This window comes from Centroberyx gerrardi, chromosome 21 (genome assembly GCF_048128805.1).
Source record: "Centroberyx gerrardi isolate f3 chromosome 21, fCenGer3.hap1.cur.20231027, whole genome shotgun sequence".
Classification (NCBI taxonomy): domain Eukaryota; kingdom Metazoa; phylum Chordata; class Actinopteri; order Beryciformes; family Berycidae; genus Centroberyx; species Centroberyx gerrardi.
In genome coordinates, this window is record NC_136017.1 from 3615497 (window position 1) to 3642540 (window position 27044).

Here is a 27044-nt window from a genome sequence, read left to right on the forward strand (position 1 = left end):
TTAGTGCCTACAGAGGCTTTCTACACTAGAAAAAAACGAGGACAATTCTATTGCTGTCTTTTTGTGCAATCATTAATAATATACACCAACGAATGGAGACGCAGATTTGACTCCGTTATATTTACAACACGCTGAAGCCTGCGCCTTGAGATATATGGCTGCTGTTGTGGAAAAAAAATAAGTAACTGCAATTTTGGGGTTCTTTATTTTTCTTACTTGAACAGAAAGCTCACATTGTCAGATATGTTTGGAGTGAGTTTTATGAACCTTGGGCAGTTCAAATCTGTGAAAACCCCACTGTATGTGTTATTTAAAAAATGCATGTGCATCCGTGAGAAAATGTGAATTCCTTTCTTCATTCCTGAAAGGCTTACTGTACTTTTTGCAGATACGTGGTTTTCATCCAGCAACAGCGACATAGTGGTTAGGACCTGTAAAACTCATTGTAGCAGCAAAGGCTTCACCCAGCAATCATTTTGGCACAATATCAAGTCTATTATCGCTGCCGGAGGCCTCCCAAACTATTCATGGCTGTGTTTTGTTACAGCTGACTTGTTTTCCCAAAGAGAAATAAGCCAAATTTACCCCCATGTTTACACAGTGCGCCATATTTGGACGCCAAGGCCATGAGAAATAACAGCAGTAAGTTTTACAATCGGGTCATTGTGGGTAAACAGTACTTTCTACACTCTGTGGAGAACAGAGGCATTAACAAGAGGCAAGCGTCATTATCTGTGACGCACTTGTCAGAAATTGGCTGTTCAGTGTTGAAACACACAGGTCCTTTTGTTCCTTTTAAATCAATGCACATGTAAGAACTGTCAATGATGTCATTTATATACAGCATGCGTGAGACAGATTGATTCCAGAGGCCGGTGAACACAAAGCCGCATCAGTCTGAGTGTGATCATACAGTGATGAGGAACAAGCAGCCGACTGTAGCAAGAAGAACTTTTCCTGTCGAGGTGTTTGTGTTTCTCCGCAAGGCTTTCTGCTGTTTTTCAAGGGGAAATCTACCAATCGAGTCTCAAGTCCCAAGTCTAAATGTAGACTAGTCCATGTCAAGTCCATGTCTTAATGTCAAGTCTCAAGTCTAAATGTAGAACAGCAAGTCAAGTCAGAACAAATCAAGAGTCCAGTATCAATTTAATATCTTAAAGAAAACTAAATATCTAGGACTTTTCAATGCAATGTGGTTTTAATAGGATAAAAACTTGGTAAGAGCATCATGAGTTTGATTTCTATAATCAGTTTCAACTTCAATAAATTCAATCATTCCATACAAATTCAGAAAACAGAATTTAAATTCAGTCGTCTGCTGGAACAAATCTCATCACTTTCAATCTAAGTCATTTACACAAACACAAGATCTCAAGTCAAGACTTTAGAAACCTTTTCAAGTCATCAAAGTACAAGTCAGAGTCGAGTCCCAAGTCACCAGAACCCACCCACCTCTGTGTTGTGGGACTGTAGCCTACTCCTTGACTTCAGATCTCATAACTCAAAACTCATAAAAAAATCTTTTTTTTACTATTTCTACTTTTACAGAACAACCAACTAAAAGTCAATTTTGGCAGAATCCCCCTATAAGGATCTGACCAGTGTCTGGACTAGTGTTACATCAGATCAATTTTCCTAAAATAATTAAGTACTTCAGTCGATTTGAAGTCTTTCATGCTTGCTTTCAACCAAAGTGATGGAGTTGGATTTTCAATTAAAGTGTCTAGACGGCCACAGATTCAGAGCCCAAATGTGTAAAAAAAAAAGTCCAAAACTGATCTGAAGGCATGCTCCCTGATCTACGATAAGCTAATATCCCTGAATTACATAATAAAATTAAGAAAAGTCAGAAGCTGACCAACGCTGGCCCCTGACAACAATCAACTCTCCACAAATAAAACACAATCACATTCTTGTGGTTCTGCAGAACTCCTCAAAAATCTCCCAGAACACGGGTCTGTGCATAACTGAACTTACCTCACACTGACAAACAATACAATCAAAAGTATATATTTGAATTCCATTGTCATCCTTTTTTTTCTAAGTGGAGAAACTATGTTTAGTCACTGACTATAAAGTTAAACCCCTTAAAGCTCCACTAAGCATGATTTTTATGTAAAAATAGTCTAAATTACAAAATTGGGCTGCAACAGAGAAGTCCCATCTCTGGTAATTGAGACGCCGTCGATTCGCCTTATTTTCCCAAATTAAATTCTGGTGTCAGGTACGGATACTGGCGGGAAATCTCCTCCGCACAGAAAGTGACGAATCAAAACTCAAGATGGAAATACAAAGCGGTCTCCTAAAGAACGAGCAAGCTTTCCGTCCAGACAAAACTGGAATCACCGTCTAGTTTACTTACGTCACCTTACATGATTTCTGGGTAATGAAGTCCTTCAAACTTTCAAAAATCCTTGCAGTTATCGCCTCCTGCCACTTGGGGCCGCCAAAGTGCAAAATTGCCTAGTGCAGCTTTAACCATCCACCTCAAAGCCCCAATCCAGAATGAACATATAGCACCAACTGTTGAAACAAGACTGCCGCCCTATTGGTTTTCGTTATTTCTCTGGTTTGAAGACATTTTTCCCTCTTGAAATGATAGACCAAGCTCTTCTTACAAGGAGTAACACTATGTAACAGCAATGCATGAGTTAATGCATAATTTAAATGTGTTTTGGACCTGTAACCGTTTTGTCTGTTGTCACCGCAGCAAAACCGACCTGAATTTTGAATCAGTAGGTTTTGAAAGTTGTGAAGAGGTTTGTTTTTCTGTAAGAAGTCCCATCGCTGCAATAACCCGCAGGATTTGTGCTTGGATAAACTGAAAAAATATCTGGATTGGGGCTTTAACAAAGGAGCCGTTCCTCTGGAAACACAATACAACAACATGACACCCGCATGCCTTTAATCCTCTTACATGTCTGCTATCGCTAGAGGGATCGCTGTTGTTTTTTCCCCAGCCCCAAGAAAATCAGCTGACATTTCTTTGAATTATCTTCTCTTATAACTATTTTTACACCCCTGTTGTCAGGTCTGCCTTAAATGTGCGCTTGTAAAAGTCACACTAGAAAAGAAAAAAGAAAAAGATTGTTACTGGCTCTCTGTGTTGCAGCTGCCATCGCCGACACTCTGAGATCTGACAGTTAAGGCAGAGAATGACAGCCGTTGATTAAATCACTGGCCTTTCACTTAAAAGTTCAAACCTTCTCCTTCTCGTTTTTCACCGTCTTTTCCTTTCAGCAGTATATTTGCCCCCTTGTGGATTTAAAAAGACAGAGACGTCAATCATCCGCTCCTAAATCTGTGTTAGGTAGTGAAGAGGCTTGAAGGAAAGAGAAGGACTTGAGTTGAACAGCGGATACTTATTGCGATCCTTCCTCTTTGTGGCTAAGGTTTGACCGATATGAATTTCTGACGGCCGATACCACTACTGATATATCTGGATTGAAGCTGCCAACAGCTGATATTTTATGCTGTATATATCAGTTTGACCATTTTGATGACAAAAAATGAAACAAAAATCCAAGTCTTTTGTCTCTGTAGTGTGGAAAAGCCTCTGAAACAGCAGTTAGACCATCATGGGACACTAAAACTCTCCACTGAAACCCATGCTAATGAAATTCTTAGGTGGGTTATCCGTTAATCTGCTCCTTAAGGCAGGTGAGGCAGGTTTCACTGCAGGTTTTGCCACTTCTGAAGCGCGTTGAGTAAAATCCTCACCTCTGTCACATCAGCAGCGGGCAACACTGACTCACCACTGTCTGATTTTTATTGAAAGGCCAAAATCGGCCCGATATATCGGTCAAAATGTAAAAGTTCGAACCCCGGCGATCACGGCCCGCAGTCGACCGTGCTGAACCCGCGGAGCGTGACTTTGCCCTTCCGCCTCACGTCCTGCTCCGGGGCGACGTTCATGCGCTGGACCAGCAGCTTCTCGTACAGCAGCGGGTGGTAGGCGCCCAGCGTGCAGGCGGCGTCGAAGTAGCGCTCGTGGTAGTGGCACAGGTCCGTCTGCCTCACGGAGGGGATGTACTCGTAGACGTGAACCTCGCGGCAAAGCGTCATCATCAGCAGGATGCCTGCAGCGGAAACAAACAAGCGTAAGGCTTTCAGTTAGTCCGGTTATCAGGTGGATCTGACCCGCCTCACCGCCTGGGAGGAAAGCCAGACCGTGTCAGTGTCCGTTCTGTGGAAAGTAACGGAAATATCTTGAATCTACCGGACGAATCTTCTGTCAACTCTTCTGACAAGTTAAGAACCTTACACTACACTGCAAAAAATGACAAGTTGTCAATGATTTTAACTTGTTTCCAGATCTATCAAGCTTATATATATATATATATTTTTTTTTTTTAGTCAAATTCTCTCACTGTACTGGCCGATAATCTTGCTGGTTTCAATAAATTTCACTTGATTCATGCCCATATGACTTCTTTCAAGAAATCATCATAAAACAATGAAGAAAATCTGGAAACAAGAAACTTTCTCCAAGACAATTTCACTTTTACCAAGTAAATGTCCTGAAACAAGTTACATTCTCCTGGAAAAAAAAGCTGTTTAAACCAGTAAAATTATCTGCCAGTGCAGCAAGATGATTTCATGAATAAATCCAATACAATAAAGATAAAAGATAAAATACAAGATACAAGATAAAATAACAGTAATAGTTGTCAGTTTCCTGTTGCATCTGGTACTTCAAGTGGGTTAAAACAGGCGATCAAAATTATTTCCAGCTGCTGCACAAGTTTAAAAGCGCCGTGCTGCCATGAGATATGATAGATGATAAGATAAGAGATGCTGTGACTATAATCTTTAATACAAGGAACATTCAGTGTAACTCAACAGTAAAGAAGATTTACGAGTGACGGAACTGGAAAATCGATTTCCCTTTTCACTACCAGTGTAATTACAGAATTGTCACACAACACGCAGTTAGGAATAATCAGCACAAATATGAATGATAAGATCACAGTTATAAGTGTGACCGTGTCTGTGACAGAAGGATGTATTTGCGGCTGGAGTCTGTATGGTTCATCTTGTGCCTGTAATCCTACAGCTGACCCGACGTGACTTTTGTCATCTGTTCACAATTTCCTGAGATCTTTAAGCACAAAGTTCACAGTGAACTACTGTGATGAGAAACCACACGCAATAAAAGGCATCAGCAAGATGTCATGCTCAACCATCTGTTATTGAAACACCCAGCTTCTTGGCCTTACATCTTAAGAGCTGCAATTTGGCCCCTAAACATGGCAATAATCTCCCATATCTTTATTTTTATTATTATTTATGATTTATCTCCTAGTTGATTGATTGTTGATATGTTGATATTGTTTCCTATGTTTTGGTATTTTTATTTTACAGCCCTTTGTAAATATAAAATGTGGTATATCATTTTCTTTTTTAAGTTTTTCTGGCTAGGAAAACTATTTTAAAAAGGGAGACACTGAGAGAGAATAATGCAGCCATTGCATGATAGTGGAGTGCAACCAAATATAAACTCAACCACCTTTGACCCTGACTTTATAACAAAATTAATGCAATACAACAGCAGGAAATTACTTTATTCCTATAAAGGTAAAGTAATATGTATGCAAAACAGATAACAATAAAGAGACGTATAGTCGTGTTCATATATGATGCCTTGTAATAATCTTTGGATCTAGAATACAAATTAAGGCAAAAGGTCACAAGTTTTTCTTGGAAGTTTTTCCTCGTATGCTTTCAAGGTATAAGGTTGGCTATGTAGAATAGACAGGCTGTTATGTCCTGATAAAATATGCTTTTGTGTGTCTTGCTGTTCCTGATGTTTGTCCTGTATCATTCTGTTCTATGGTTGATTGTCGATCAGTTAAATCTAGTTAGGCTCTTTGTCTGTAAAGTCCTTTGAGACATGCATGTTGCTGATATCTTGTGAAAACCTTGTAACTCCAATTTTGGTCATTTTCGTGACCTTTAATTGTTCTTGATTACATGTTCTTCTACGGGTTGACAAAATTCTACAACCCCTTGGCCTTATGAAATCTTTTTAAAACCCACTGGGTAAAGTCTAAAATGCATGGTGGTCAATCTGAAGGTAAGGCTGTTTTTCTTAGTTCCTGAAAAGTTGATATTTGGGAGATACAAGGTTTTCACTCGACAGCGACAATGTGATTAAGGGCTTTATAAATAAATCAATTTGAAACTTGATAAAGCACGACTGGCATTAGTTCACCCTCTGATATATTAGCAGTTCAGTCAGACTGAAACTCACGTAAACAGATTTGTTAAGAATGAATTGTAACTATAGGTACAGAGTTCAGTATGGTGTCTAGGATCTGATCTTTGATCTAGACTCCCACCCACTCGTACGTTCCTCTCTGACATTCACCCTCTCTACTTTTCTCTCCCACCCAGTTCTACCGATGTTTCCTCATCCTGTTCCACTGCAAGCACCAGATGGCAGAGAACGGCCAGTCGTCCATGCCGTCCAAGACCACCATCGTCAAGCTGAACCGACGAGCGTACGAAAGCACCCCGGCCGCTACGGCCCACATCTCCGGATCGCCCTGCACCAACAACAAGGAGTGTACCAGTACCGCGGCATCAGAGAAGACAGACAAGTTGGACCCACAGGACCCATCGGTTCTGCCCAACATCACGCAATGAGTGTGGCAAAAGTACGGACCCCAAAGAGACGCCCCCATATCTCTACGTTTGCCCCTTTTACAGTGTGACAGTGATCCGCCTTTCAGTGGTCTGTCTTTCGGTAGCACCTAAGAACTCTTGGTCTTTTGGACGGAGCGGGACGGGATTGTCCGCCCTAAATCACTCGACTGAAGGCTCGTAATGTGTTGCAGTACATCAACCCCTCGGAAAACTCGACGATGGCTTATGCTCGGTGTCACCCTGAAGTCTCGGTGCAGTGATCGTGTGAAGTGTCACCCAAAGTCTCAACGCCATGACCGTCCCGGGGGTGTCGAGAACTCTTTACCGTTGTTGTGTCGCAAGAACTCATGGACAAACTGTTCAGGCACTGTTGCAAGGTGTTCCCCAAAAACTTTGATTTGTCCATTTTAGGTCTGTTACATTGTCAGCTGCGCTATGTCGTTTTAGGAGGGGAATTTGAACCTCTGGAATACCAAAACAATCTGTACTATACAGATAGAGCCATTGTAGAAGATCCACTTATTACTGCATGCTGGCTGAGCTCATTTTGCTCCATTCCCAAGGGGAATTGTTGTTGTTCTGCTCTTACAAGTTACAAAGATCTGTAAGGTAATTGGCTGTGAAACAGAGTTTTGTTTTACAATACACTAATTTGGGTCTACTTTGTAATATTCAAGAAACAATCGTCTGCAGTACTACAGTACATCAGGATAGATGCAGGATAAATGCATGAAGTGGGGCTTGTACAACAGCTTCCACTAGTGCTGAAACGATTAGTCGATTAATCAATTAGTCGATCGACAGAGAAATAATCGATTAGCAGTAGTAAAAAGTAAGTAAACATACCAAACATTTGACAAATATTTGCTGGTTACAGCTTCACAACTGCTAAGATTGGCTTTCTTTTCTCTGTAGCTTTAGTACTGAATGACTAAAGCAGTGGGACTCAAACTCAAAGTTACTTCAAAACATAATTTCTTCTCAACTTGTGCTGAGATTCAAAATAACTATCAAGCCTTTGCAAATGGTTATTCAGAGTCATTTCTTGAAACTACATAGTGCTGCTCTAAGGTGAAAACACACAGCATCACAATGTGGCAGCGATACGATTCATTGTTTTCTGTGCCTAAATGAAATGTGTATATTTTTATATATTGTCTCTTGCTTGTTGGACTTCTGTGTGCGTTCAAACCGAAGTTGTCTGTCATCTGAAAGGAAGCTGCTTCATGGTGCCGTCGTTGTGTCTGTTTGTTGGGGCAAGTTTTGAATAAAGTGCTGTGAGCTGCATGACACGGGTCGACCTGTTGTTTCAAATCATGAATTCACTGGACAAAAAAATCCACCCTAACACACTTTAACACTCAGCGTTGTCATGACAACACTCTGCCCTCTGTAGAGCGGTTTAGTTTATTCGATGGATGCTTGTCGTGATTAGGACACTGACATCACCACGATTCCTGCTGTCTGTGGATTTTTGGAACATATCGAAGGTAAGGAGTCGCTATTGTGTGTGTGAAGTAACACCATTTCCTCGTTAAAATTCGAGCTGTTTAGAGGATTATATACATGCCGAATTTACCAGAACACCCTACCGATTAGTAATAAAGTCTCAAATTATATTTTCCGATTTGTGTTTTTTGCCGGTAAGCAAGGAAGAACAAATTGGCAGATTTTTGAAGGGACCTTGGTGTGGCGGGAGGGCCTTCAGCCTCGGCCCACTCCTGTGTTTCTGAATACAGAAATCTCCGCAGCGTGCGCCGGCTGTTCACTTTGTTTCACTCACTAACATTCAACAACCTCTGCTGATTCACTAGTCATATTGTGCTTCAGTAAAGCAGAAATATTACACATTTAACCTTTAAGTTTAGGGTTAGGAAACTAAAACAATTTGGTTAGGGTAAGATTGGTTAATGTGTTAAATAAAATCTTAGAAAATGAAAACTTCACTCACAGTAGAAGCTATTTTCATCTATTTCAATGTCAAACTACAGCCTCCGTCATATCAGAGGTGGATGACATTTACTGGCCAATATCTGATATTTTTAATAAAAGCCCAATATGTGCCCAATAAAGTTAATCGTGACTATTTTCAACTATAACTGACATTGAATGTTCCAATATTCTATGATTATTATTTGAGGAAACTAAAATCGTGACACACAGAATTAAATGTACAGCACAACTTCAAGAGAGAAATCCAAAGATCGATGCTCGTGACAGCAGCATCTCCACCCACACAGTTGTACTTTGTGATGTTTTGTCTGGTAGATGCTTTGTATGGCAAAGTGCTCTGTGCATAGTGTTAGAGTGAACTGAACAAAAGTCAAAGTACATGTTAATGAAGTCACTGTGACTATAAAGCCGACACAGCGTTCATCAAGGCTAGGCAAAGTTTTTTCCTTTTGTCCAGCTGTCGAGCGCAAAAAAACACCACATTCATATCACAATAATTAAAACATACTTTTCTGGTGCTGCCTTGAAATTGAAAGTTGACTGAAATAGCACTGAATAGTTGAGTTCTTTAGTTGGTAGTTGTTCTAATGTGATAAAACTCACTGAGTTCAATCAACAAATGTCCAGTCATGTTGACAAGTATTTATCAGTTGAATCCACTAATTGATAACTGCATTCCAGTGTTTATTCTTTCACATGTAAGCAGTTCACAGAGCGCAAACCTCCACCAACGCTCAACAATCCTCCAACTCGCTGTAACACCCAAACACATCATTCCTACCACTTCAGTTTTAAGTTAAACTGATTTCTTGACCCTGCAAACGTCCCCTTAGGATTAGGAATCGAGTCTCTATCTCTGTTGGTTTTATAGTTATGGCTAAACATGATAAGCATCTAATGGCACAAATCCCAGATCTGGATCATTACCAAAAACCTAATCAATTGTTCCTTGGCCCAAAGCCGATCTGTCCACCCAATTTCATGCAAATCCAGAAGTTTTTTCAGATTCCTTCCTCAAGAGGCATTTTGCTTCTTGTTTCGCCGTCATTGCAAGTAAGAATTTGTTCTTCGGTGGTTAAATAAATATCGGTCTAAACTTTCTTGTAACTAATCTACAGACCTGGGCCAAACAGCATTTGTCTTGACTCGTGTGTTGTTGTTCAAATTAATATTCATCCACCAGCTGTGGTTTTATTTGACCCACAGCGGCTCAATGAGAACAAACCACTCAGAATGAGACACATTATTATCCTTCTCCTCTCTGCACAAAGGACGAATCAAAGTGACTGATTAAATCCGCTGGAGGGTCAAAGACGGACGACCCAGACATCAGATGAACGGCGGCGCTGGACAATGCGAACACATCAACCTCAGGTCAGTCGCTCAAAACACTGAACAGGAAGCTTGTTGAGCTTTACACAGACGCAGAAGGCTGGAGATCAGAGGTGAAGTGAAGTGAAGGGAAGAAGTCCAGCTTTCCACTGAATGCTGGTTGAACTAAGGTTGCACCAGAAAGTGTTGAGAAAAAAATGAAAAGAAGAGAAAAAGTTTTGTTCAATAAAGTTTCAAGGAAAAGTCTGTTAACACTAAAGTTTTGTGGTTCTACTGCACTAAAACATTTAAAAAACACTGACTTCTACAATGGCTACCACTGCTTACTGTATTCATGCATGATTGACAGAGGTGTGATCAAGTCAACTTTGCTTGAGTCCCAAGTCAGTCTCAAGTCTTGAGGCACAAGTCTCAAGTCAAGTCCCAAGTCTAAATGTAGATTACCAAGTCAAGTCCAAGTGAAGTCCATGTCATTAATGTCAAGTCTCAAGTCTAAATGTAGAACAGCAAGTCAAGTCAGAACAAATCAAGAGTCCAGTATCAATTTAATATCTTAAAGAAAACTAAATATCTAGGACTTTTCAATGCAATATGGTTTTAATAGGATAAAAACTTGGTAAGAGCATCATGAGTTTGATTTCTATAATCAGTTTCAACTTCAATAAATTCAATCATTCCATACAAATTCAGAAAACAGAATTTAAATTCAGTCGTCTGCTGGAACAAATCTCATCACTTTCAATCTAAGTCATTTACACAAACACAAGATCTCAAGTCAAGACTTTAGAAACCTTTTCAAGTCATCAGAGTACAAGTCAGAGTCGAGTCCCAAGTCACAAGCCAAGTCTCAAGTCTTCACTTCATGCATCAAGTCAAGTCTCAAGCAATTAAAACTGTGACTCGGGTCTGACTCAGCAGCTGGACAGAAGTTTGTGTGTGAAACTAAACTAATATTCTGTATTTGTTGTGACTTATGGATGTGGATTATAAAAGAGACACTTCATGCTAAAGGTTAAAACAAATGATTTGATTTGCATGTTAACTTGATTGGTAGCAAAAAAAAGGAACTATGTACCTGTTCATTTGAGTTAGATGTGGTGAGACTACATTACCCATAATTCTTAGTGCCAGAGCTATTGTGGGAAGTCTATAGGTAAAGACGATCTCAAGAAGTGAAGTAAAGTAAAGCAAAACAACAAATAAATGTAGTAGATCTGCTGTTCTTAGGACAGATACATAAGAAAAGATTTCTTGAATCTGTAAATCTCATTAATGTCTAATTTATTTTAGTGCTTTAGGTAACTTTCTCATTATGTGCCAATAAATACAAAAAATTGAATCTCATCTGGATGATTAAGCCCAAAGTTTCTGTCTGAGCCAAATCTTTCAGATCGGTTTATTCCATAAAGCCTCTTAGGAAAAGCATGGTTTTCTAAATTTATATGACATGACGGTGTTTCCCACAGAATTTCAGGATATTTTGGGGAGGATTGCACATCTGGCGGGAGTTGATAAGCCATAAAACATGTGTCTTGTTACACTAGAACCTCCATATTTGTGCATTAAAGGTCTTTGACATTTACAACAACACATCCCTGGCTCATTTCTGACAGATGTCACAGCTATTTCTAGTGCGTTTAATTTTCATGGGCTTTCTAAAGAATAGGTCAAGTACTTTCAGATATGGAAAATCCCTCGGTCCGTTGATTGAAATCCTCCGGCTCGCTGCCAAGGTGCATCAGTTTGGATCTGCATGCAGGAAAGCATGGGGCGAGCCGTTTGGCAGAGGTGGGAAGTAACAAAGTAAAAATACTTACATACTACATACTGTTACTGTACTTAAGTAAGATTTTCAAGTATCTGTACTTTACTTGAGTTTTTCTTTCACTTCAGACTCTTTACTTTTACTCACTACATTTCAAAAGAAAAAATAAATACTTTGTACTCACTACATTTTGAAAACAGACTCATTACTCGATTTTTTTTTTTCCCCCGCATCAGACAGATTCTGTCCCGGAAGCAGCTGATCACGAGCCAAACATGATTGGCTGCTTGTTCAGCAAAGCGACTCCAAAAAGGAGGGAAAGGGACAGAGAGAGAGAGAGAAGCAACTGGAAGAAGATTCAGATCAACAGAGTAAAAAAAAAAAAGATCAGTGCAGTTTCTAAAGCCTTCGATGAATTGGTTCCTCCCTGTTCGTGGCAGAGACGCCCCTCCCACCGTTTAGAGGAGACAGGAGTTTTCTGCTTTGAACCAAACTATTTTAATCTTTGTCATGTGTCTGTTATGTACGAAGTCACCTTGAATGCTCCCTTCCTTAAGGACAAGCTGCTTGAACGAATTGCACTCCTGGTTTTTATGCGAAGGCTGAGCCAGCTGCTGAATTTGGTGAAAAGCTTGATGGGAAAAAAGGTGGTGAAAAGACTGTTAAAGCTCTCAGGACATGCAGCTGCTGAAATCTCTGCCTCAGCTGCTGTTCAAGCCTCTGTCTGTAAGGCTCGGCAACCCCAAAATCAACAAAATTGCCCATCGATTTCTTCATTTGCTGTGGCCCAGCTTGCAAGTCAGACTGGAACAAGCCATGTGAAAGCAAAACAGTGCAAAAAAAAACACGGATCTCAGGATTACCAGTAAATGTCAAATTTAAGGACACCAGATACAAAATATTTCACACTCTGCAAAGCGAGAGACATATAATCGATAAAGACCCACTAAGGCAGGAATGTTGTCATTTTGTATAAAAATTTGCAAAAATATAGTTTTTTTTGGAAAGTAGTGCTGTGGCTGTATGTTTGCTCTCAGACTGAATTTCACTGAACCTTGCATCTGACAGAGGAAGTGTGTCTATCTGTATTTACTGAACACTTTGGAGGACCAAATTATGTATTTATTTATTTTTTGCATAGGGCCTAAACTGCCTTTCGAGAACTCAAACACCAACAGATGAGATCCAATCCATGAATGGACTCACCAATTCTGATTCAACTGAGGAATTGGAATTTGAAAAAATACAGAAAACAGAATTGGAACTGAATTGGAATTTCAGGAATTTAATTCTGTGAAATTCTTTGAAATTCCATGTTTTTTTTTTTTTTTTTTCTTACATTCCACATATCAAGGAATTCCATTCTGTTTCCTGACATTCACATTCCAACTCCAACTGCAGGAACTGAACTGGAATTGACCGCGAGACGTACCGATGAATCCGGAGGAGGGCGGGTTGGGCTGGATGTTCTCCTGGGTGTTGGCCTGGATCACGTCCCACAGGCGCCAGATGAAGCCGGGGTGCAGGATGTAGAAGGGCTGGTCGGGGCGGCGGCGGCGGCGCTCGCTGTACGGCGTGAACAGGTCGTAGTCCGGGTTCTCGAACCACTGAGAGAGAGAGAGAGGAGGGAGAGAAACCAGACGGCTGCCATAAGATACAAGATTAACCCTTCTGCCTCATTCCACCTGGCATTAAAGCTGCAATATGCAACTTTGTCCACATAATAAATACAACACAATACAATAAATAACTAGGATGCATTATACATTATCAGTCTGCCCACATGCTTAAATCCCCGTTTGCCTGAAAATGGCTTTTCTTTTCTTTTTTTTATTGGCTTTTCAAAAAGATATTGAACATAAACACGACAACACATGCAACAAAACAGAAGATGTCACATTTATGAATGGTCCATATAAGTAATGTATTATTACAGTGCACACTTACCCAACTAATCCGCCCCTCTCCCCCTCAGACATACAAACACACACACACACACACACACACACACACACACACACACAAGCATCTAGACAATAGAGACACAGAGCTGCTTGACAGGATAAGTCTGCTATGACAAAACAGATGTCAAAGGAATTAGTAAGAGAAAGAGTTTTTTTTTGTGTGTGAAATAAATCAATCAATACATAAATATGAAATACCGCATCTGTACAATGTCAGTAAAGGTTTGCCAAGTCTTGAAAAATGTATCAGTGGAGCCACGAAGAGTGAGCCTGAGCTTTTTTTCTACTTTAAGGTGTTGCATAAGGTCATTAATCAACATATTATATGTACGGCTTCGAGATATCAGATGAAAGTGGCTTTTCAGCAGGTTTCCCTCACTCACTTGGACATCAAATCAAATTCATGGACTTTTCAATGACTTTTAAGGTCTTGTTTGATTCAAGGACTGGAAATCTGCATGCTTTGGGTGAGGCATGACATTGGGCAGAACTTAGACATCACAGAGGTCTCATTTTTTACTCGCGATTTTGTCAAGTCAAGAAATCTGCTAGTGAAATCGTTCATTTTTAAACCAGCTGCTGCATCAACACAAATCTCCATCACAGGTCTTCCTCAGGATGGTGAAAAATGAGCGAGGCGGCTTTGTGATCGCCTGCAGCCCGACCACACAGTCAACAACTTATTCAAAAAAGAAAACACACACTCACAGAGCAACAAAGGCCTTAAATAGGGATAAAAAACTGAAAGAAGTTCTCTTTTATGGGAAACATTCAACTGTGAGGGATAATAAAAATGACAGTCTGCTCCTCTCTTTAATCCACAAAAACAGAAAAAACTTTTTCCACTAAACATGAACCAATTCTACTGCATATGCTTCTCACATAATCCTGGGTTGCTGTGAGGAATTGGAAAATGTAAAATCCCGTCTTCTGGCAGTCAGAAGTGTTTCACAGTCATCAGAGTCGGCTCATGCTTTCCTTATCGTTACGTTCCAAACAATTTCTTTCTGCCCTTTCGTTCTTGTCGTTTTTAATTGTCCGCCCTCTCCGTTTTGACAGATGTCAGACGGCTGATCCTGAATTTGAACACAGAGTGTGTAATTGCAGAATCTGAAGGATGCGTGAAGTCAATCTGCAGCCATGAGCTGCAGTCAAAAAAAATGAAACAAAATCAGTATTTCTGTCTCAGTGAGAGTCCAGGAACAAGTCGAGAATTCGAGCACTAAACTATCCCACTTTGTTCAGTTGGATTTCATGCACACACTCTATTTCTGGACCATTTGGTAGACACATTTATTCCAAGCACATTTTTAGTATTGCTGGTTAGTTTTGACGGACGTTGCGTCTGTCATTTCCACTGACAGCTTCTGGACGGACGGATGCGTCAGCGTCCGTTCAGCTGATCAGAGGCGTTCCTACATTTGTTTTGGAAAAAATAATGGCAAACACAGAGACGACGGTCCGATCAAAACAAAGATAAAACAGAGAAAGCCTGGCATAGACGGCGCTTTTTTCTACTTTTAGAAAAAAATTCTAAATTTGTTACTGTTCTTATTACGTATTACTGTAAGTGCCAGGGACCTTAAAACCAATCAAACGCCCCCCCTCCCCAAGCAAGAGATCGATCTTATTGGCTGAGGCCCGACTGAAAGTCTTCATATTAAGCTCATGTCCACACAAGAGAAGAGAGCCACATTCACCTTTGTATTTATTACATTTTATTTTGATATTCATGTGCTGTATCTTATAGCAGGCAACAAAAACACACTGCTTTAAACACTATATTTTTACTCTTTTTTCTTCGTTATGAGCTAAGCTTCCTGTTCTTCTGCCTCGCTGCCATGTTGACGCTCAGAACAAACCAACACACACAAATCCATCATCAATAAATCTGTGCTTTCTGATGGATCAGTGTGTCCGCCGCCTGACCCCGGCACTGCTGCTGCCATGTTTTACCTACTGAGCTACAAGCAGGACAGTGAGCGTGAAGTGCTTCAGCGTCAGTGCTGCAGAACATTTTTCAAAAAATGGATGAATGCAGCCTTTCTACAAGTACAATGATTGATTAGACATCTTTCTTATAACCTATATAATATGGCCTTTAACCTGCGTCACAAGTCTCCCCATGCATCAGCAACATACAGCATCTCTTTATAGGACTGGACAAAGCCCTCACTCACATGCACACTGGTAAACACATATATTACTTATAAATACGCAGACACACACACACACAATCACACATAGTCTGTTCTCACACAGGCTCTAGACACCAAGCACTATGATGAATGTGTTTGGTTAAAGGCACCGTACGTATATAAATGTGACTGAAAAGGGGAATACCGCTAATTTTCAATAGAAAAATACGTCTTTCTCTCCCCTTTGGTCACATTTTCCTGATGTAGAACAGCAAGCTAGCTGAAACCTCGAGTGAAGAGGTAATATAATAATAATAATAATAAACTTTATTTATATAGCACCTTTCTTAACAAGGTTACAAGGTGCTTTACAATAAAACGAGAAGAAAAAATAAAAAATAAAAACAGAAAAACACCAAATACACATAATAGATAAAGGAATAAAACAAAGGTAAGAGCAAGCAGTACAAGTGAGATCCAAGGAACTGAAACGTGTTGTGAAATGTGTTATAAAAAGATTTAAAAGAAGATACAAAGCAAAACAGCAAATCCCCACATTACATTAAGATGTTAAAAAGGCCTTTTTTATAAAAATATGTAATATATCATCATATATCACTACACTAAACACCGGAATAATACTCAAGACAGAGTTTTGTGAGGCTTGCACACAAAACGGCAGCAGACTCAACGTCACACAATCAATTTTCCATCACAGGTCAAAGAAAAGCTTTCCTTTCCTTTTAACCTCTGCACTGTACTGGAAAATGTCAGCGTGACGTGAAGCCAGTGGAGCGGCAACTTCACTGACTTATTATATTACTTGCAAATAATTAATAGTGTTGGTTTTACCCTGTTTGGAGTGCCAGATGGGTGGGGCTTGTCACATAGAAGGAAACACGGCGCTCACCCTTACTTTGTTTGGTGCGTAAAAACGATCTTCAGTAGAAAAAAGATGGTTTGCAATCAAAAAGAAGTAGGATTTCCAAATCTTTTTTAGAAATGCAGAAGAATCATCATGCACAAACATTTTGGCTAGTAACTAAAATAAAAAAAATAGCATAATGAGAACAAATAAGGTTTGGAAAGCCTGCTTTTCGAGTTCAAATCATCTTTTTTCAACACAGTGAGTACCAAGAAGTATTTGGATACTTTTCTGTTATTGACAATTTAACTGACTTTATCCGTCCAGATCCTGTAAACTCCTTCTACTTGGCACTCTGAGGAATATAAAGTATGTATTTTCAAAACTGTTCAACCCAGTTCTGTCCTGTTCACACAAACCAATGGTTCCCAAACTGGGGTCCAGGCACCCCAGGAGTCCTTGAGGGGGTTCCAGGGGGTCCCAACAAAATAACGATTATAGTTACATTTCAGTGTTAATTCATTCACTAGAAGTTAACACAACGAAAGAGCGTATAAGAACAATGATACTGATCAGATCGGTTTACTGTGTCTCCCCAGCTACAGTAGAGACACTTAACATCACATGTACGGCTGCAACTAATGATTATTATCGACTATTTTTTAGATTAATCCATTAATCATTTAATTTATAAAATATAAAAAAATAATGGCGAATGCCATTGGGGGGGGGATAAATTGTCAAATAGGTGTATGGTACGACAGAATGAGCTGAAAAGGCACAAAAGTCATTTTTCATTTCAGTGTGACTTTAAAGCCAACAGATTGTTAAAGCCCACTTTGCAAAACTCAGAAAGCAAATTCAATACCTAAAAAAACTACAGTGTCGTGACCAATAGGATTAAGTGAACATGCTGGTATACGCTTGTCCTTTATCAATGTATGAGCCGTTTACTTGGTCAAACCCTGACTCAACAGCCTAATTTATAGATCTTATAGGAAAGCAGAAACTCATAACTCACGTTCACTGCAAGAAATGAGAAAGAAACGCTGTGAAAAGTGAGCAGAACAGCATCCTGCCTGCAGCTGAACAGCCGTCCCGCCTCATGACAAAGTACCAGAGCAGCTATGTGCTTTCAAGGCTGCGGCGATATTGTGACTTTGGAGAGATGGTTCAGCAGCGCACATCATGAAGGGAAGACGCCGGTGACGATGTTTTGCCTCCCTGTCACATCCTCTTCACACCGAGATAAAAAGCCAGTATCTGTGTGACACTGAGAGGAAATGAGGCACATGCGTCTTGGTCCCGATCCCGAATGTGCAGTTCCCCGCTGTTTTACTGATTTACTGTATCTATTAAGGCACCGACACTTTGTTTCATCATCCAGTTACTCCATACGGTTTCTCTGGCATCACTGCTTCGAGTCAGAGAACGCTCTCTGCACGGGACTAGTATTAAGTGTGGAACTCATGTAATTAAAGGAATAGTTCACCCAAAAATTGTCATCTACTCATCCTCATGTCCTTCACTAGCCAACATACAGCGAGTTAGCTGGCACACCTTCATGTCAGGGTTCTCCAGAACAACAGAAGTGGCCCGGTCCTGGTTCTTTAGAGATTAAAAAAAAACGATTTTGGAAACTGAAAAGTGCAGAAAATCTAGGAGATAATGAGTTAAATGGAACAAAGAAGAAAAACAGAGAGTGCTACAAGAATGTGCAAAGTGTCAAACAAAAGTGTCAAAAGAAACTTGCTCTTTGGTTTGGAGTAAATGAATGAAACAGAAGTCCAAGGCACTCTTTTTTGAAAAGCTTTTTATTTTCTGGGCTCATTGAGGGACATTTGAAAACACTTACAACACTCCAACGTGTTTCAGCATTGTCCTTCATCAGAGAGCTTCAAACAATAATGAGGTACTGTAAATATTGGACTTTTGGACCCACAGTGCGATCGTTTGGCTTCAGAACACTTGGATTATGTCATTTTATGGTAATTTTTTGGAACTAAAGAACCAGTTACCAGCCACTTTAGTTCTTTTGGAGAAGGCTGATACGGAGCAGCGATAGTAAACCCCCTGTGTGTTATATTGACACACAATATTCACTGGTGTTTTGACTGATATGAGAATGAGGAGATAATGACAAAATGTTTATTTTTGGGTGAACTAGTCCTTTAAGGAATGTGTTTTGTGAAACACATTCACACAGGATAATGAAACTTGCTGAAATCACACATATGCCTTGGAAATAATTATATAAGGTCAAGAGTTTACTATTTGGCACTTCCTGACTTAGTAAAGCATTTAGCAAAAAAAAACAACTCATTGCTGAAATTACTGAGCGTTTGATTCACACAGTGTTAGTTTTATTAGGGGACCTCTGTCTGCAGCAAAACAAACGAGCCGTATGGGATTAGAATCACTAATGATCTCCACAATTACAAATCACTGGACGTCCCCAGGTAACATTGGTCCAATGCCAGTAAGACATAAACTGACTTGTGATTTATTGATATATTGATTTAAAAAACTAAAGTCAAGCAATCAATCATTCCGTTTAGGAATTCAGTCCACACTCTTATCCAGTTACACAATGATGGAAAATCAATAAAACACTTTAAGTTAATTTAGATACACTGTCTGAATTGTAAATTGCCTTAAGATATATCGGCTTCAACCCTGAATGTTGTAAAAAGTGGAAGCCATATTTCTCCCTCGGCTGTGGCAGAACATAACTCTGTGTCCTGTGTTTTTTTCACGCCATTAGAGCGACCGCCGGGAATCATCCTCCAGCTCTTCCTCATCAAGGCTCCATGGATAGCTCACTCATTAGTGCAGACGACCTGACCGCAATTCATCACAGACCGCAGACGGTGTGGTCATCAGCCGACTTGGATACACTAGACAGTAGACCGTCTGTGGCATTGTGTCTCATACCAGGAAGGTTCAGGAGTTTTTGTAAACCGATCCTAATCATCACTAGAGAAGCTTCGTTTCAGGACGTAAAATTGAGTTCACGCTGGTTCCATGACAAATTAGCCCAGCCAGGTTTAGTTCTACAAACATGAGCTTTTCTGGCAAAAATAATCTGATTGGTTGAGTTAAACCTCAGTGGGCGGAGCCGAAGAACTACAGTTTTTCTGGCTAAGTAACATTAGACTGAAGCCCAGTGAAGAAGAGAGGTAAGAGAAAAGGAAGCTAAAATTATGAAGCCTAGCACTCTGCTACTAACTGCTACTATCTAAGTTAGCTAGTTAGCCTAGCTGACCTTCCAAGTTCAAACTAGCCATACTAGCCTATAGCTATCTAGGTAAGCTAGTTAGCTAGCTGCTGACCTTCAACATCATGAATGAATGAAAAAAATAAGTCATTGCCATTTATATTTTTATTTATGTTTCGTCCGGATTTCCTGTTAACCAGTTAGCTAACTTGCTCTCCCAAAAACTGTGGTTCTTTGGCTCCGCCCACTAAGGTTTAACTCATATATAGTAATATTAAGCATGTAACGAGTAAAACAGTTTGAAAAGATTTGAATGTAATTTTGACAGAAAAGGATTCATCCCCCTTTGACTAGCATTCCTAACACCAGATTGCTTTTCAATAGCCATTAACACTAAGCCAGTTTTTCATGCAGACATCACCAAACATTTGATGAGGTTTACTTTTGTCTTGGACTGTTTTTCATTGGTAAAAAGAACATTAAGCTTAGAGTTGATTTGGATACAGAGAATCGTTTTGGACAAAAGTATGTCCTACACTGTAGGCTACCTCAAAACTAAACCTTTCATTGTTCATTGCGGTATCTTCTAGAAAGGGTCTGAATGTTTTGTAGTGATGTCTTGTCATGTAGTGTTTCCTGAACCGCAGGCATCAATTCATTCTGCGGCGCTAAAACGAACCCTTTCACCTTACACTCAACCTTCACGGCTTCCCACAGTGTTCACCAGGAACACTGTGCCATTACAGCTGAGGTGATAATGGATCCCTGACAGTGTAATGGATGTATGACAGAGCGGAGAAATGCCTCACGCTGGGCCTCAGGAGCAGGAAATGGGAGGATTTCAAGTATCGTTCGTCTTTCTGCAACAATTTTGAGCAATTTGCCTTGGCGCTGACTTTATTGAGCAGAAATGACAGAGCGTACCTGAAAACCGACAGTCACCGGAAAGAGTTGAACCACTGCTGTGTAATTCATGTCAATTAGAGTCTTTTAAGACGCCGTTACATAATGAAACTATTCATGCAATTTACTGTTACACAATGCATTTCAATTGTAATCAAATCCACACGCAACATCACGCTCTACAGTAGTTTAAACGGTTGAAAGTCATGTTTTACATTATTATTTACATTGTTGACATCAAGTTATACAGTGTTTGTACAACTACATACATTACATTATGTACAGTGTTGACATCTAGTTTAAAAGTGGGTGTTTCAGCGTGTTAAATCTCTTCACTGTGGTGTAATATTAACATAACATAAGCTGTCCACAGTTAGCGGTTAAGCTAACGCCAGCTACTGTCCAAGTTAATTTTCTATATGGGAATACTACCTGGAATACAACAATATTTAAATGTAAAGTTAATCCACAAACCTTCAAAATACTAGATGACTGATTTATTTTTCTTGGATGTTTGCCACAAGCTGAATGCCATTTCATTGTTTTTCTAAGTTACCGTATCAGCTGGCTGTAGTAGTACTGGCCCAACTGAAAGTCACATGACATTAAATCAGTCTTAGATTGACAGGAGGTCCATTATTTATCCGTTGTTGTGTGTGTGGGGCAGTAAAGCTTACGTACCTTCGGCAGGTCGAGGGAGTAGGGAGCCGGGTCCCACGCCACCAGAGTCACATCCTGGTACAAAGAGCTGGTGTTGAACTGGTGTTTGGGCCGAGCCAGGATCTGGAGAGGGAGAGGTGGAACAAGAAGCCCGGGTGTTAGTTATGAGTGATGTTTGGGTTAGACTGCCGATATACTGGACCGATTGGCCTTTCAGTAAAAAACAGACATCAGACAGTCAGTATTGCCCGGCGCCAATACGCCAACTAAGAATTTTGTTAGTTTTAGTGTCCCATGATGGTCTAAATGTTTTAGAGGTTTTTTGGGGGAAAGCATACTGAAAGCATACTGAAAACATTAAATACTTACACCAAGTCAAACATTTATTAGAGCCAGAAAAGCCTCCGGCGCAGAAAGGCCTTTAATGCTGCAAACATCGACTTGTTTTCATACTTTGGTCATGAGGAGGCTGTGCGAACTTTATCATATGTTGTTTTTGCCGCATATTACGGTTTATGCTTCCAGTCAAGTGCAACAAAACAGAGTTAAATACATGAGACATGAGCGTCACTCGAACCTCAGCGGGAGAACAGGAGCCGTTCCTGCCGGCGGCCACATGTAACCCGAACCTGAGCCAAACGGCTGGAGCTGCATGAGAAAACAGGAACCAGATGTAATGAGAAGATCCGGCACCTTTAGCCCCGCGGCCGAACATACTGTGAGGATCAGACCTTTATAAAGATGCTGAAGATGTAAGGGCAGGGGTGTGTGTGTGTGTATGGGATAAATGCAAGCGAGGGCATTTCATTTCTGTGAAAGCATGTAGATTGTGTTTTTGTATTTCCTGTTTTTCTATACAATAAGAAGAATTTAATAATAACCTGATGCTTTACTGATTCTTGTAGGAAAATTGCCAACGGGGGAAACTGGATCATTGCAGCAGAAAAGAATATGATATAGATGAGAATAGAGCAAACAGAGTATTTGGAATATTTATAACAAAAGAACATATTGAGGATGCACTGCAAAAAATGAAAAGAAAAAAGTTCATCTTGTTTCCAGACCTATCAAGCTTACTTCATGATATTTTTCAGTCAAATTATCTCACTGCACTGGCAGATAATCTGCTGGTTTCAGTAAATTTCACTTGATTCATGCCAATATGAAACTTTCTCCAAGACAATTTCACTTTTACCAAGTAAATGTCCTGAAACAAGTTACATTCTCCTGAAAAAAAGTCACATTTGTTGAAACCGGTAAAATTATCTGCCAGTGCAGTGAGATGATTTCACTAAAAAAATCCTAAAATAAGCTTGATGAGTCTGGAGATAAGAGAAAATAACAAGTTTGTCGGTTTTTGCAGTGTGGAAATGAATTAAGGATGCAGTCCTGGAGCTGTTAGGGATTCAGTGTCTTGCTTATGGACACTTCAGCAGCGCGGCTACTTGTCAACATGGGAGTTGAACTCGTGTCGTCTAGCTCAGTGGTTCTCAACGTGGCGTCCGGGGACCACCAGGGGTCCTTGAGGGGGTTCCAGGGGGTCACCAGCAAATTGATGAATTGTTAAACTTCACAACTAACACAATTAGAGAACGTAGAAGAAAGACTGTTTTGATCATAGTTTCACTGTTATCTCTCTACCTACAATACAGATAGTCATGGAGTTCTGGACAACATCATATCTAACAATAAAAATATTCTCTATGTTGACTAAATTAGGGGTTCATGATATGAAAAAGGTTGAGAATCACTGATGTAGCCTATATGTATATACACAAAGAGGCACAGGTCCAAGTCCAGGCCCTGGTCCATGCCCATGAACAGGCCCAGGAAAAGGCACAGATCCAGGTCCAGGTCCATGCCCATGAACAGGCCCAAGAAAAGGCCCAGGACCAGGAACAGGCCCAAGCCCAGAAACAGGCCCACAAAAAGGCACAGGTCCAGGTCCAGGCCCAGGTCCATGCACAGGAACAGGCCCAGGTCCATGCACAGGAACAGGCCCAATTCCCGGCCAAGGAACAGGCCCAGGAAAAGGCCCAGGCCCAAGCCCAGAAACAGGCCCAGGAACAGGCCCACAAAAAAGGCACAGATCCAGGTCCAGGTCCATGCCCATGGACAGGCCAAAGAAAAGGCCCAGGAAAAGGCCCAGAAACAGGCCCAGGAAAAGGCCCAGAAACAGGCCCAGGAAAAGGCAGAGGTCCAAGTCCAGGTCCAGGCCCTGGTCCATGCCCATGAACAGGCCCAGGAAAAGGCCCAAGTCCAGGCCCAGGAAAAGGCACAGATCCAGGTCCGGGCCCAGGTCCATGCCCATAAACAGGCCCAGGAAAAGGCCCAGTTTCAGGAACAGGCCCAAGCCCAGAAACAGGCCCATGAACAGGCCCAGGAAAAGGCACAGGTCCAGGCCCAGGTCCATGCCCATGAGCAGGCCCAGGAAAAGGCCCAGGAACAGGCCCAAGTCCAGGCCAAGGAACAGGCCCAGGAAAGGCCCATGTCCAGGCCCAGGTCCATGCCCATGAACAGGCCCAGGAAAAGGCCCGGGACCAGGAACAGGCCCATGAACAGGCCCAGGAAAAGGCACAGGTCCAGGTCCAGGCCCAGGTCCATGCCCATGAACAGGCCCAGGAAAAGGCCCAACTCCAGGCCAAGGAACAGGTCCAGGAAAAGGCCCAAGTCCAGGCCCAGGAACAAGCCCAAGAAAAGGCCCAGGAATAGGCCCAACTCCAGGCCAAGGAACAGGTCCAGGAAAAGGCCCAAGTCCAGGCCCAGGAACAAACCCAGGAAAAGGCACAGATCCAGGTCCAGGCCCAGGTCCATGCCCATGAACAGGCCCACGAAAAGGCCCGGGACCAGAAACAGGCCCAAGCCCAGAAACAGGCCAAGGAACAGGCCCAGGAAAAGACACAGGTCCAGGTCCAGGCCCAGGTCCCTGCCTATGAACAGGACCAGGAAAAGGCCCAAGTCCAGGCCAAGGAACAGGCCCAGGAAAAGGCACAGGTCCACGTCCAGGCCCAGGTCCATGCCCATGCCCATGAACAGGCCCAGGAAAAGGCCCAGGAACAGGCCCAGGAAAAGGCACAGGTCCACATCCAGGACCAGGTCCATGTCCATGAACAGGCCCAGGAAAAGGCCCAGGAACAGGCCCAAGTCCAGGCGATAGAGAAGAAGAAGAAGAAGAAGAAGAAGAAGAAGAAGAAGGAGAAGAAGCATAGCTTGCTGCGTAGATTCGCTGATGCCCTTACTCCGAAACGCAAGGAGAAAAAGAAGAAGAACAAGGGGGACAAGATGGAGTCGACTTCCAACTCAGACTCCAACAAATCCTCCAATTCTTCAATGTGAGCATATTGGCACCTGTGCTCACACACACACACATCCATTTCCAGCCCCCCCCCCCGACCCCTTTACATCCCCCAAATTCCCACAAACCCTTTGCCTTGCATTTTTCCTCAATAAACGATATCACAAATGATATCTAAAATAATATGCTGCCTGTATAGTTGTATTTCTGTAGAGATTTGTAAGTTCCACTACAGCCAATAGTGTATGTGTAGCTAGACTATCAATTGTTTGTGTGGTTTTTCTATTTAAATGCTGTTAAAAACAGGACCTGCTCTTCTCTCTCTCCTAAATGATCAAAAACAAATGTTACTCTACATTTGTCTCATCCTGGAGTCACATTGTGACCTTGGAATTTGAAGGTTCCAGTTGACAATTTAATCCAAAATAATTTACTCATATTATGCAGCTCTAAAAGAAGTCTTAATATATTGCTGAAGTTTGATGTAGATGGGTATATTAACTTTGCAATAGTGGTGACATTCGAAAATGTAACTCTGACAGCCCATAATTACAACCAATAGAAAATAATGAGAAAAAACATGGAGTTAACTTAAATTCTTAAATTGTCAACATTATAAGCAACTATACTTTTCCTTCACTACAATCTGCCTACAATACAGATAGTCATGGAATTCTGGACAAAATTGTAATTAACAACAAAAATATTCTCAGATTTGGGTCAGAGAGAAAAATCTAATCAAATGGGGGTCCGTGGCCCTAATGTGGACTAAATTAGGGGTCCATGATATGAAAAAGGTTGAGAATCACTGGTCGAGCTGAAGGACAGTTTATCTATTCACGAAGCCGCACTGCTGCAAACAATTTACCCGAACGGGATAATAAAGTATACGTCGACCTCGACTTTGAAGCTGCGTCGCTGACAGATCAGAGGCGACAGCTGAATGATCTACAGAGGGAAGACCGTCAGTGAAATCAAGGCTGCGTTTCAATTATACAGAGGAGTTACGGGCTGTTTGCACAGTGTGGAACGTACATCAAAACTGTTAGTAATGTTGAGATTGAAGGTGAGGTCGGGGGGTTCTGGGATGATACGACACAGTAAGCAAAACTTTGTACAGCACCTTTCTAAACTGTGGTTATAAAGTGCCTCACAATGAGATACTAGAAACATAAACTCACTTAAAACAGAAGAATAATACTAAAATATGAATAGTAAAGCATGGTATAATAGTAAGACAAGGAGAACTCATAGTACAATAAATAAACTACAAGGCAAACACTCACCAACACTGAACCCATAACAGTTTTCTTTATCGTTTTGCACCTGAATGCAACGCTGTTTAGCAGCCGACTTGGAAGTCCCGAATATCAGACTTTCCCACCAGCACATGAACGCAGCATAATAGAGAAATTGCTTCATCCCATATTGCCTTGTGATAGTGTTGATTACTGGCTGGTGCCAATTTGTCTGAGGCAAATCCACCAGTGTGAACATACAGTACTTTAATGTCCTAAGGGGGCTTCATTAGTGATGAATAGCAGGCTTATAAAGAGAACAGAACAGAACAGAATTTTCCTTTTATGAGACAAAATGCTGCAGATTGTCTAATCCCAGCAACACTTAGATGTTGAATAGATGTTGATAAGACGGCCTGCACCAACACTGAAAACCCATGTAAACGTAGCGGCAGAATTAAAGTTGAGACAACAACATCTATAGCTGCTACCTGCATCATTTAGTGGGATCAGGACCTAAATATCTTTCTGATATCAGTTCAAAACAGTTTCCAAAGCCACAAATTTCTACCATGTCATCATATCATACAGTGAAAAGTTGGTGCTCTTCAGGGTTGATGCTTAACTTCTAACCAACTGACCAACTGTCAAATGCTCACTGGTTACATCACATCACAGGGCGCTTTGTAGGACCAATCGACTACAAGCTCAAATAGACTCCAACTACGTCAACACACTCACCGCACTGTAGGACGACAGAAGTGCCATCATCACTGAGAAATATATGAAATATGAAATATATGTCTGCTGATCTGTGAGGGTCGTTAACAGTGCGCAGGCTTCATGCAGGAGGTGAATGTCATTTTGAGGAACTGCTGATCGCAGTACAGTGTGGAGGGAAACATGTGATGTAACCATGACCAGAGACAGAAAGATGGGTGGGAGTCGGACCAAAGATGGTACAGAAGAGAACCGAGCCCACTAGTCTGAGAGTCCGAGTCCAGGTTTTGAGACGTGCGGAGGAAGACTTGGTGATAAACTTCTCCTTTCCTGCAGACAGGCCGCC

At 41.1% G+C, this 27044-nt stretch overlaps 1 protein-coding gene across 1 annotated transcript in view; it reads right to left on the minus strand.

Moving 5' to 3' along the window:
* Positions 1-3831: 3831 nt before the first annotated feature.
* The window catches only part of LOC139920556 (beta-galactoside alpha-2,6-sialyltransferase 2-like), a 43924-nt gene continuing 20711 nt past the window's right edge, over positions 3832-27044 (minus strand). Inside the window, exons 5-7 of the mRNA XM_071910583.2 lie at positions 21467-21568; positions 13131-13305; positions 3832-4079 (exon numbers count right to left, since the gene is read on the minus strand). Coding sequence (XP_071766684.1) covers positions 3832-4079; positions 13131-13305; positions 21467-21568 — 525 coding nt within the window. The remainder of the gene's footprint in view (positions 4080-13130; positions 13306-21466; positions 21569-27044) is intronic.